General features: G+C 44.5%; 1 protein-coding gene across 1 annotated transcript in view; it reads left to right on the forward strand.

Annotated features, from left to right (window-relative positions):
- The window catches only part of LOC107122588 (quinone oxidoreductase-like protein 2), a 61,600-nt gene that overhangs the window by 39,190 nt on the left and 9,990 nt on the right, over positions 1–12,420 (forward strand). The window contains exons 4-7 of the mRNA XM_015425707.1: positions 1,583–1,679; positions 4,746–4,804; positions 6,395–6,460; positions 9,878–9,987. Coding sequence (XP_015281193.1) covers positions 1,583–1,679; positions 4,746–4,804; positions 6,395–6,460; positions 9,878–9,987 — 332 coding nt within the window. The remainder of the gene's footprint in view (positions 1–1,582; positions 1,680–4,745; positions 4,805–6,394; positions 6,461–9,877; positions 9,988–12,420) is intronic.

Below are 12,420 nucleotides of genomic sequence, written 5' to 3' on the forward strand. Positions count from 1 at the left end.
TTTATCTTTACCTCTAATGCTGTTGCCAGTCTCTTTTTATTATTTCACTTTTTCTATTTTCTTTTAGATTTAAGTTTATTCTTAATTTTCGGCTGTATAATTGAGAAATACTTTCCATTTTTCTTTGAATTCTGGAATCCATCCATCATGTATATAGGATGTCAGTTTCCAGTGTGCAATTTTTTTGATCCATGCTCTAGGCCCTAGAGTCTAGGTTCAAGTTCATAATTAAATATATGATAAATACCATACTTTGGTCCAATCCCAAAGCCTCAATGCCTGTAGAAATTAAGATGGGTAGCCATGTTAGTCTGTCTGTGAGGCACTGTCTCATGAAAGCTCGTGCCCTGCCACAAATTTTGTTAGTCTTTAAGGTGCTACTGGACTCTTTGCTCTTTTCTACATTTGTAGAAATTAACATGTCTTTATATGTAGCCTTCATTGATTTTAGGTCTGCTTTTGATTCCGTCTGTAGGAATATATTGTGGGATAAAGGCCTCTTCTGCTGAGAGATGCCTTTTATTTTTGATGTGAACATTATACAAAAACACCACAATACAAATAAGATGCACCCCACAACGTCATCGAACTGCACTGATAAGATCAGGAAAAGGGGTAAATCAGGGTTGCATTTTAGCACCATGGTTATTCAATTTTTATATAAATGACTTGGTGGAATGTCTAAATAAACTAGAGTATCATCCCCCAAAGATAGCAAATAGGCATATTTCTATACTACTTTATGCAGATGACGCTATGCTTTTCTCGAGGACGCCGGCTGGGCTAAAGAGAGCGCTGCGTACACTTACTAATTATTGTCAGCAAAATCGGATGGAGATTAACACTGATAAAACCAAATAATGGCCTTTGTGTAGAGATCTAAAATATATTCATGGTATCTAAATGAGATCAGCATAGAACAGGTGCACTGTTGTAAATAGTTAGGTACGATCATACAGGACATTGTAAAAGTTACTAGCCCACAGTTTTTCTTACTATCCCTATAGCCTATGTTTCATTTCAATAGCCTGGAAAACACCCCACCCCCCCCAACCACCTATTATTTGGCTTTCATAAGCTTCTCTGACTGGCCATCTGGGAATTATTCTTATCATAGCCAACCAGCTGAGTAGCTATAGCTGCCAACTTCCTGGAGAAAAGTGGTCATATCCCCTTAATAGAGGCTTAATGGGATGTTATGTACCAGGGGATGTTGTTTTCTCCTTGCCACTAAAAGCCTAATTGGCTCATTTCCACACATTAAGCCCTCATTAAAGGGACAGGACTATTTGCCCAGGTCTGCTGGCAACCCCATGAGTAGCTACTGTACAGTGCCATGCTAAGTAGGGTCTTCAGTGGATGACTTCACTGGATTTAGAAGCATATAACCCGGTTTAGGATTACACAGTGGAACAGCCTAACTGCACAGCCTAACTGCACAGGATACCCCAGTTTTAGCAAGGGAACTGGACCTAGATGAGTTGTCTCTTTCTTTTCAAGCTTTCTCTTTCTTGGATGTAAAAATCCATTTTTTTAAGGTTTCTCAGTCAGAAGAGTCGTGATAATCCATATTGTCTTTCAGGTCAGAGTACGTGTCCGTTGCTGTGGAGTAAATTTTGCCGATATACTGGCTTGTCAGGGTCTTTACCAAGAAAAACACTCCCTTCCATTCACCCCAGGTTAGTAGGTTCTTTAAAATATTAACCTAGCATTTGAGGACCAAAGGCATTGTTACAGTGAGCTTCCGTAAGCCAAGAAAAAAAAATCCATATCAGGCTCAACTTGAAACCATTGCTAAGCTTTATTCTCATCGCTCCAACTAGAGATGGATGGAAAAGAGAAGAATCTATGGTTCAGATCCAGCCAGCTTGGTGTAGTATAGTTAAGAGCCAGCGTGGTGTAGTGGTTCAGAGTGGCAACATCCGAATCTGGAGTACCCGGTTTGATTCCCCACTCCTCCTCCACATGAAGCCAGCTGGGTGACCTTGGGCCAGTCACAGTTCTCCGAGAACTCTCTCAGCCTCACCTATGTCACAGGGTGTCCATTGGGGGGAGAGGAAGGGACGCAGGGCTCTTTTTGTAGCAGGTACTCATTTGCATATTAGGCGACACACCCCTAATGTAGCCAATCCTCCAAGAGCTTACATTAGCTCCTGTAAGAAGAGCTCTGTAAGATCTTGGAGGATTGGCTACATTAGGGGTATGTGGCCTAATATGCAAAGGAGTTCCTGCTACAAAAAGAGCCCAAGCTGCTCAAAGACTCCTTCAGGTAGTGAAGAGCGGGGTATAAAACCAAGTCTTCTTCTCCACCCCCACCCCCCCCACAGCTGTCCTGCCAGTGGAGATCCAAAGCAACATTCTCCTGTCTTCCATTTTAATCTCAAAACAAACCTGGGGGCGGTTAGACTGAATGTCCTTGACTGGCCCAAAGTCAGCCAGCAAGTTCCCACGGGTGAGTGGGGGTTCAAACCTGAGTCTCCCAGATCCTAATCCAGTGCTAGACCCACTACACCACACTGGTTCTCCAGTTTAGGGGACAGTGAAAGGAACCAAGTACAAAAATAAGATATAATATTATCTCCTTTTCTAATCGTTTAACAAATGTGTATAACCGCAACAAGTGGAGCACACAGCTCTCTGATCCAGCAGTGGATAGCGCTGACACGATTTATTCAGATCTTCAGTGCACTTTATATATTGTATCTGTAATATCTTATCTGACCCAGGCAGAGAAGAAAGTCACAGTCAGGCATCCACACAACAAATAGTCTGGTGTATCCACATCTCCAGAATGCCTCCGCAGAGAAGGCCATACAGTGCATCAAGGAGATGACTGCTGCCAAGACAGCACTAGGCTAATAAATACTTTACACCTGTGCCAAGAGACGACTCATATTAAAGAGACATTACATCTCACAACATCTTTACAATACAGCCGCCCTGAGCCTACGGGGAGGGCAGGATAAAAATGTAAATAATAAATAAATAAATAAGTAAATAGCCCTGTAAAAAGGGCCGGCATTATAATTCTCCATATTGCTGATGTGGCTGTATATGCATTTTAATGTTATTTTATTTCAAATATTTACCTTTTGTCTTTCTACAAAATGTACTCAAAGCAATTCACAAAAGATTAGTTGTTTCAAATGACGGGGGGAAACCCGCAGCCTCATAAAATCATATGCAATTTAAAACGAGGGCATTTGTATTGTATTTATTGTATATACTGTACTTTTATGCGGTTTTAGAGGTTCTTAAATTGTATTTTATGGAGACCACCAAGGAAGACTGGGGTTGCAACGTAGAGAAGGTAAAAGGTAAAGGTTTCCCTTGCTCGAAAGCCAGTCGAATCCGACTCTAGGGTTGCGGTGCTCATCTCCGTTTCAAAGCCGAAGAGCCAGCGCTGTCTGAAGACATTTCCGTGGTCATGTGGCCGGCATGACTAAACACCAAGGCGCACGGAACGCTGTTACCTTCCCACCGAAGTGGTACCTATTTATCTACTTGCAATTTCTTGCTTTCGAACTGCTAGGTTGGCAGGAGCTGGAACCAGAGATGGGAGCTCACTCCGTCATGCGGCACACTCGGATCTCGAACTGCTAAACTACCGACCTTCCACAGCCTGCAGTCCAGCGTCTTAACCACTTGAGCCACCGCAGCTCAAGTAGAGAAAGGCAGTGGCAAAACACCTGTGTTCCTCTCTTGCCTTGAATGCCCCGTGGCTGGTTGCCATGAGTCGGTTGTGACTCAGCAGCTTCTTTCTCTTCCTCCTCCTCCTCCTCCTGCATTTGTGTTACCTTTGCAGACGCCAGCTTCAGGATTCAGTTTTAGCTGATCTGAGCCCCTTCATTACTTCAGGGAGCATGACCGTGACCGGTTCCGCACACTGTCTCCTCCAGCCACTCTGACGAAATTCCTTAGGATGGTTTGATCATTGTCAACTTTGTTCAGTTCTGTCATGTTTGGTGGTGGTCTTTAACCCCCAAATAGCCAGTGTTACCGTTCCATGTAGGTTTAGGGTTCAATAACGACACAACACAACAGATCTATTGAAGCTTACTGACTAGGCTCTCTGTCAGCTCTCTCTCTGTACCAAACCGTTTTCTGACAGACTGTCAGCAGCCCTTTATTCAGAGCAGGCTCACACACATTTCTCCCCCCTTCCCTGTCCAGTGAAAATGTTACAAACAGTAAAAAGACTCTAAGCTAGAAATCACAGTGTGTTTCACAGAATGTTCTTTACTCATAGTTCATATTATCTTGCCCGAATGTTGCAAAGTTTGTGCTCTCAGTAATTCAGCAGACTCATGCAGACTCAGAAGACCTTGTGCATTTGCCAGTCTCCCGGTGAGAACTTGAACTCGTCCTGGGCATGCCTCACAGGAGTTGTTCATATTCCCACACTTCCATACATCTTTTTTAAAAACAAAAACAAAAAAACACCCCACCCCATCATCTTAATTATATACATAGGGACCCCTTCTGGCCAATTCTCTGCATTAATCTTTATCCTCAAAAGTTCTGTTCTGTGTGAGATACCCTAACGTGCACCGTATGTATATATAACAATTTGTGATATCAGTATCTGGGAAAATACCAGATGGATAGGGAGATTGTTATTCATCAGCTAGCCCGTGTTTGCACGTGGATTTCGTATGATTGATCTGCAGATTGATGCCCTCTGCAAGGGCAGGAGTGGCTGGTCATGCCTACGGCAAATGCAAATCTGTGATCTTCTCTTCCAGGAATGGAATTTTCAGGGGATGTGATGGAGAGTGGAGTGGATGTCAGTGGCGTGAAGAAGGTAAGAGCCCCAGGGGCTGAGATTTAAACGTGGAGTGGTTTGTGCCAAGCAAATTGGCAGAGGGGAAACTAGGAGACATTGATACAGTTGCTTATTGGTATGCGAAGAGTTTTAGTTTGTGATGTTCGGAGAAAAATTAACAGGGCTGAAGAAGAGGAAGAAGAGGAAGAGGAAGAAGAGGGATGCAAAATTGGCTGCCACAAGGGCCAGGGCCTTTTCGGTGGCGGCCCCTACCTGGTGGAACGAGCTCCCAGGGGAGATCCGGGCCCTGCGGGATCTGATGGTTCCGCAGGGCCTGCAAGACGGAGCTCTTCCACCAGGCTTTCAAGTAGGCCCCCCCCCATTGTTGCCATCCGGGGGGGGGGGCTGGAAGAGGCCCTGAGAAGAACCTCTGAGAAGGATCATATGAACATCTGAACAGTGACGCTATAGACTGTCTGCCAAGAACCGTTTTTGGAATTGTCCTGTCATCTTGGGTTTTTGGAGTTCTGACTATCACTGAGCACTTTATGTGATTTAGGACTGGTTTCTTTTTAAATTGTATAGTATGTTTTTAAAATTATAGGTATATGGTTGTTTTATTGTAGCAAGTCTATCTTGCCTTGTAAGCCGCCCTGAGCCCTACGGGGGAGGGCGGGGTATAAATCTGATAAATAAATAAATAAGAAGAAGAGTTGGTTTTTATACCCTTGTTTTCTCAACTTTAATGAGTCTCAAAGTGGCCTTCCATCCCCCTCCTCACAACAGGCACCTTTGGAGGTTGGTGGGGCTGAGAGAACTCTGAGAGAACTGTGACTGGCTCAAGATCACCCGGCAGGTTTCATGCGGAGGAGGGGGAGTCAAACCCGTTTCTCCAGATTAGTCTCTGCTGCTCTTAACCAGTACACAACACAGGACTGTAACCAACAGTCTGTGGACTCTAAGAATTTTCCTGCTTCCTGTGAAATTTTGATTCTGTGGGTCAGGAGACCCTCAGGAACAGCATCCGTGGGAGTCTGCAGCTGGAAGGGGGGGAAATTGGCAGAAATTGCTGCCCTCCCTCTTAAAAGCACTTAAGCTGCAATTAAGTTTTTGCAACTGCATGCTTGGATACACCTTGCTATTTTTTAGGCTTTGTACAGTTAGCAGATTTTTGCGGTGCTGATTTGACCCCTGTAGCATAAATGGGGATGTGGAGCTAAGAGGTACCACCAGGAAGAAGCTGCCCCCTCTCAATTAGTATGGGGTTGTCTGTCCTGGACTACGTCTCCTGCTCTGGGGCTCTTTTTGTAGCAGGAACTCCTTTGCATATTAGGCGGCACACCCCTAATGTAACCAATCCTCCAAGAGCTTACAGAGCTCTTCTTACAGGGGCTACTGTAAGCTCTTGGAGGACTGGCTACATTAGGGGTGTGTCGCCTAATATGCAAAGGAGTTCCTGCTATAAAAAGAGCCCTATATTAGAAACTGGCTTTGATGAGCGCAGGGACTGGCACCTTGTCTGTGTGGATTCCTGTGTGGATTTCTTCTGCCAGAAAACGTCAGTCTCTTAAAAGGGTGGGCAGTGATGGGTCTTATCCTAACGGCTGTCTGATGATCACTTCTGTACAGGGGGATCGTGTCATTGGCGTGGCCAACACCAAAGCTCTGGCTGAGGAGTATGTTGCTGATCAAAAGGTAAGTGCCTTCAGCAGACACAAAGGCAGAAGTAATGTTCTGTCCTCATGTAGCAGATCACTTGATCAAAGCATTTGTAATGGACTGAAAAGTTCTCCCACAAAGGAACTGAGTGGCAGTTTATCCTTAAAAATTTGTTTTTAGGAAAACAGTGAGTGGCAGGGTTTGTTTGTTTTTTTGGCCTCTGCCACACTACCTGATATGAGAGGTGTATAAAAACAGCATGATTCCCTCTTTCAGGCTGCCCAGTCACTGGGGAGAAACCCCAAAACAGGATGTGGGCAGTGTTCCCTCTAAGCTGAGCTAGTGTGAGCTAGCTCACAGTTTTTTAGCCTCCGACTCACACATTTTTGTCCTGGCTCAGGAAGGAGGGCTCCAGAGCAAAGTAATTTCTGCAGTAGCCAAATCGCTCGCTCACAACTTTCATGCCAGGAGCTCAGAAAATAGAATTGTTGCTCACAAGACTCCACAGCTTAGAGGGATCATTGGACGTGGGAACTGGAGCTTGGGAACAAAGTCCATGGTGTCCTTATTTCCCTTGCGCAAATTCAGTGAACACTCCCCCTCCCCTCCCCAGCCTGAATGAGAAGGAAGTTGTAACTTTAAAATATGCTTCAAAGAAGGAGGCAGCACACTTCCTCTTTCAAATTCTTGTGATTCCAAATTGTGTAAGAATGGAAATCCCACAGATCTTTTTAACGAAAGTGTGGTTGTCTTTGAGGAGACACCGTCAGGATATTTCCCAGCGCATTGCGGCTTCTTCTGTGGTTCTCTGCAGATAGAATGCTTAAGAATGTTATAATCATTACATCTGGTTGCCAAAAGCATTGCCTGCAATTTAGGATATGGAAACATGGTTTGAAGCTGGGCTAAAAGCCCTGATCTGCATTAATCACAGTTAAGCATTGCACGTTCAGCTAGCAAGTTATGAATTTCTAGTTTTTATTGATAAAATAGAGAGAGAGAGAAAAAAGCAGAAAAAACATACATAAAATAGAACATAAAACAGAAAAGACTTCTGATTTTCTCTACAACAAATATAAGTTTGATTACAAAGCTTTTCCTTATGAAAAATAAAGAACTCTCCCTTTTTTTGTATCCTAATACCTTAATCATCAAACCCACAAGTCATCAAGTCAGGGGTGCTAGTTTCGCTTTGTATGTATGATGTAAGAATGGAATGTGGCTTTTGACTATACTGTGGGACCTGTTGCTTTGCCCCTTAGTCCTAACAAAGACTTTCAGCTTCGAAGCATCTCAAATCTCTTCAATAAAGTTTCCTTCAAAGAAACAGTGTCGAGAGAGAGTTGACTGAGAGCCTGACACTACCCTCTGAAGCTATGCTATCCTTTCTGGTTATGAAACCCAGAAAGTTAGTGGTTTGGATCAGGACTGTTCCTCAATACACTACCAAGTCTATGCTTATTAGCCAAAAGCTGGTTTAACCAGATCCTTTGCAATGCCTAAGGAAAACTCAGGTGCACTATAATCTCCTCTCTTAATTCTACTAACCTCAAAGTTGCCTTCATCTGATAGGTGCATAGGCCATTGCCCCCATTCTGTTTTTGCCAGTTAACCGTGCCACTTATGGATTGCAGGACAAAGCTCAGTGTTTTAGGTCTGACTGGTACAGATGTTGTGCCACATGTGGTCTGCCACATCTGCTGTCTTTCTCTGGGATGAACTCCCTTCCTTCCTTTTATGTGCCTGAGCCATGTTTTAATGTTACGTGTGCAAGTGATGCTGATCATGGTTAACGTTGACTGTTTTCTTCCACCAGGGTCTGGAAATCAGATTTTGAAATAAGCTGAAAGTCCTGGTTAATGTTAACCTTGGTTAGTGTTTATACAGCTATTACACTAAGCCATGGTAACCAAAGGGGATGATATGAGGGGATTTTCCTCAGGCTGTCTCCTTATTTTGCAAACCATAGTTTGCAGGGAGGAAGATCTAAAATTCTGGATCTTATCAACCTTTCTCTTAGCATTATCTACAGTTTTGCTCCTGACTGGTTCTTCTAGTAATTCCAAGCAAAGCAATGGGATGATTTCCCAAATGGAAGAGATAGTAATCTGTCACCACTCACTTCACTGGAAGAAGTGTTGGGTATGTTATGTGCCTCACCTTTGGTATGCCCTCCCCTGTGAGGCTTACCTGGCACCAACCTTACTTTCTTTTAGATGCCAGGCTAAAACATTCCATTTTCCCTAAGCTATTCCTGGGGGTCCTCTGACTGTCAGAAGCAGCGTTTTGTGGAAACTGGCAAAAATCACTCCCCTCCAGGGTGCATTCGGAAATCTAGGTGGGATCCAACCCATACACATTGCTGTTACAATCTGGGAATTTTTTTAGCCTCCAATTTTATTATTATTTTTTCTGTATTTTTCTGCCGAATCACAGACCGTAGCTGTGTGTGGCCTCATTGTGTGGATTTTTTGATCTGCATGGTGGGGGGTGGGGGTGGTACCATACCTGTTAGATATATGAAGTAATGTGGAATTTTCTTTTAAAGTACCCATAGGTACACTTTTATTATTTTTCATATTATACACATACATACATACATACAGCATATAAACAAACAACCACTTACATGCATAAGACATACAAAGAGATCAGTATATTTTCTTATTTCTCTATTACCATATTTAAAAATTTTCTTAGATCGCTTTCTATAGGTTTGCTTAAGTTTCTCTATACTCTTTATCTTTTTACCATAGTTTCTATTAAACTCAAAGAGATTAATAATACCCAAAAAATTCATTACTTTAAACTATGCATTTATATTATACCAGTCATACAGTTTTTTCCACATCTTTTGAAATGTTGGCTCTGTTGAAGTAACGTGGAATTGATTAGGAGGGCTTTTAACTGAAGATTTTTAACTGATGGCTAAATCTATCTGGTGGGTATTGTTTTTTTGAGGCATACAATCTCATTTGCTTTGAAATTGTTTCATCATGCTGCGTTTTTAAAATATTGTAAACCACCTTGAGTCTATACACAACTAAAGGTGGGCTAAGAGCATAATAAATAAATGCACATGGTTGTTCGCTGGGCTTTGGCAGGGCCTCTGTTTGGTGCAGTGGTTAAGTGTGCAGACTCATCTGGGAGAACCGGGTTTGATTCCCCACTCCTCCACTTGCACCTGCTGATGTGACCTTGGGTCAGTCACAAGCTCTGGCACAGCTGTCCTTGAAAAAGAGCAGTTTGTGTCAGAGTTCTCTCAGCCCCATCTACCTCGCAGGGTGTCTGTTGTGGGGAGGGGAAGGGAAAAGAGTTTGTAAGCCGCTCTGAGACTCCAAGTGAAGGGCAGGGTATAAATCCAATCTCTTCTCTTCTTCTTCTTCTTCTCTGTAATGGAATAATCTTTCATCCCTCAATACGAGATTGATTATTTTTATTTCTTTTATGAAGTTGCTCTGGACAATCCCGCAGGGAGTTCCGTATGAAGAGGCTGCAGCGTTGCCTGTCTCTTACGGGACGGCCATCTTGGCCCTTGAGCACAGGGCACAAACACGGGCAGGGTGAGTGACTGATTAACCTGATTAAGCCTTTTTCTGACTGGTCAACACAGTCTGTTGTGTAGGAGGCAGGGCGTGTGTGTCTGTGTGTGCCCTGAGACATCCCGGTTGAGAAAATCTTGAATAAAGTTTTGACTTTCTGCTCCAGGCTAAAGTAGATCTATACATGTTGTACATCTGAATTTTTAAAAACTGAAATCAAAGGTTTTGATATGAATTTGGGGGAGGCATTCTGAAGAGGCGAAACTTGTCCTGTGGTGTGGGAATCTCCTGAATTAGAAACTGTTGCGCTCAACATCTTGTACGTGGGACTCTCAAATTCAGTTTCAGATTCAGGGAAGTGTGAAAGTGTTTCCGTTCTTGTCTCTGCAAATCATGCACGGGTAACTTTACAGTTCCAGATGACTCTGAAGCATTTTGATCAATAATCCTGAGGCCAGTGACACAATCAGGACAAGCCAGGGCTCCCAGAACCCTCATTGTTCAGCTCTTATCTTGAGAGCTTTTGACTTTGGAGGAGGTGTATTTTTTCCTGCTATGATGGGATTTTGGAAAGGCTTTAAGGAACTGGGAAGTTAGAGGAACTCTTAATACTAAACTAGACATTGCCCTAAATGTATAGCTGCCGTTGAAACATCAGCTGTTCCTCTGGTTCCCTCCACCTCCTCTATAATAGAATCTGCCTCAAGTCATGACATTCCTCAGTATTTTGCTCTTGCTGTTGTCAGCCAACAATGTGGAGTGGCAATAGGGAAACGTGGGACATTATGATATCGGGACAGCGGATAAAGTTCTACAAGATATTAGCATGGCAAAGAAGGGGAATTAGATACACAGTGGTTTGCAAAAATGGCAGCAGTGCATTAAGGAGAATACCTAACATGGGCCCCGGTCACACAGGCCGGATATCGCGGGGGGAGGCGTGGCTAATTGCCCTGGCGCAGTTTGATCTGCGATTACGCGATCAGATGCGCTGGCGGCACACCACGGGTCCGTCCCTCGGCGCTGGCGGGTAAACAAGGGACCAGAGGGGAATGCCGTGCGCCGGCGCGATCACACTACGGGAGTCTGGAGGCAGCCCGTGGCAAACGTTTACTAGTACCTTGGAGGTACTAGTTTTTTAACTCGCATTGTCGGCGGTAAGCCACGGGTGCACTCCACTTCCCAGATGTTGGGGTGTGATCACGCCCGGATAATCCGCCCACCATCCGTGCCTCTCCCGCGGCAACTTTGCCATGTGACCAGGGCCATGGACCTTCAGGAGCGAGCATACTTGCTGGAAAGCTCCCCCTGACATCCATGGGATTGTCTTCCAAATTAAAGAGTTGAGGATTGGGTTGTTAGGGATGGAAGTGTCATGAGCCTGTTTACTGTCATTAAATCAAACTTTACTTGAAATACAGCAGTTTCCATTGAAGGATTGGAGAGCATTTCATAGGTAAAAACGGGAACCTGGCAATGCAGTTGTCCTATTAGGTTCTTTCTCTATGTGGTATTAATTGGAATTAAACCTCACTCAGATAATCACATGTTTGGATTAATGAGAATGTTTGAGAGCCAGTTTGGTGTGGTGGTTAAGAGTGCGGATTCTAATCTGGGAGAACTGGGTTTGATTCCCCACTCCTGCCCATGTAGCCAGTTGGGTGACCTTGGGTCAATCATAAGTTATCGCAGAGCTGTTCTCTCAAGAGCAGTTCTCGAAGAGCTCTCTCAGCCCCACCTACCTCACAGGGTGTCTGTTGTAGGAAAGGAAAGGAGATTGTATGCCAATTTGAAACTCTGGGTGGAGGGTGGGGTATAAATCTGATTTCTTCTCCTCCTCCTCCTCTGCATTAAGAGTGGTCATATGAAACGCAGCTATGTAAGGTAAACTGTCACTGTTGAAACTTCTGTAGCCCCCTTCCTGACAGGCAGAAAAAGTTAGAGGAGATTGCAGAGCTACTAGCCACTTAATTTCATTCTTTATCTTGGCATATCTCAGGGCTATTTTTGGGCAGGAACGCACAGGAACGGAGTTCTGGCTGGCTTCAGAGTTGGCCACGCCCACTACAACCAAAACCTCTGCGTGCGTGGCTACAGAGGGAAGGCCTGGAGAGCGACCCAACCGGCCACTCCAAGGCGGGGGGGCCGGGGGAGCCCTGGAAAGATTGGGGAGGCATTTAAATGCCTCTCTATGCCTTCCCCGGCCTGTCCAAGGGCCGGCTTGCTCAGGGTCCTCGCAGCCGCAGGGCGCCCGGGCAAGCCAAGGGAAGGCAGTTTAAACTGCCTTCCCTTTCCTTCAAGGAGGGCTTGCCCAGGCTCCCCACAGCCACCGGGCACCCGGGCAAGCCAAGAGAAGGCATGGGGTGTGGCCTAATATGCTAATGAGCTGTGCTGTGACCTAATATGCTAATGAGTTTCGGCTGTTGGATGCTGCCTATTATGCTAATGCATTCC

The sequence above is a fragment of the Gekko japonicus genome, unplaced genomic scaffold (assembly GCF_001447785.1).
Source record: "Gekko japonicus isolate JY-2015 unplaced genomic scaffold, Gekko_japonicus_V1.1 scaffold1426, whole genome shotgun sequence".
NCBI classification, from domain to species: Eukaryota; Metazoa; Chordata; class Lepidosauria; order Squamata; family Gekkonidae; genus Gekko; species Gekko japonicus.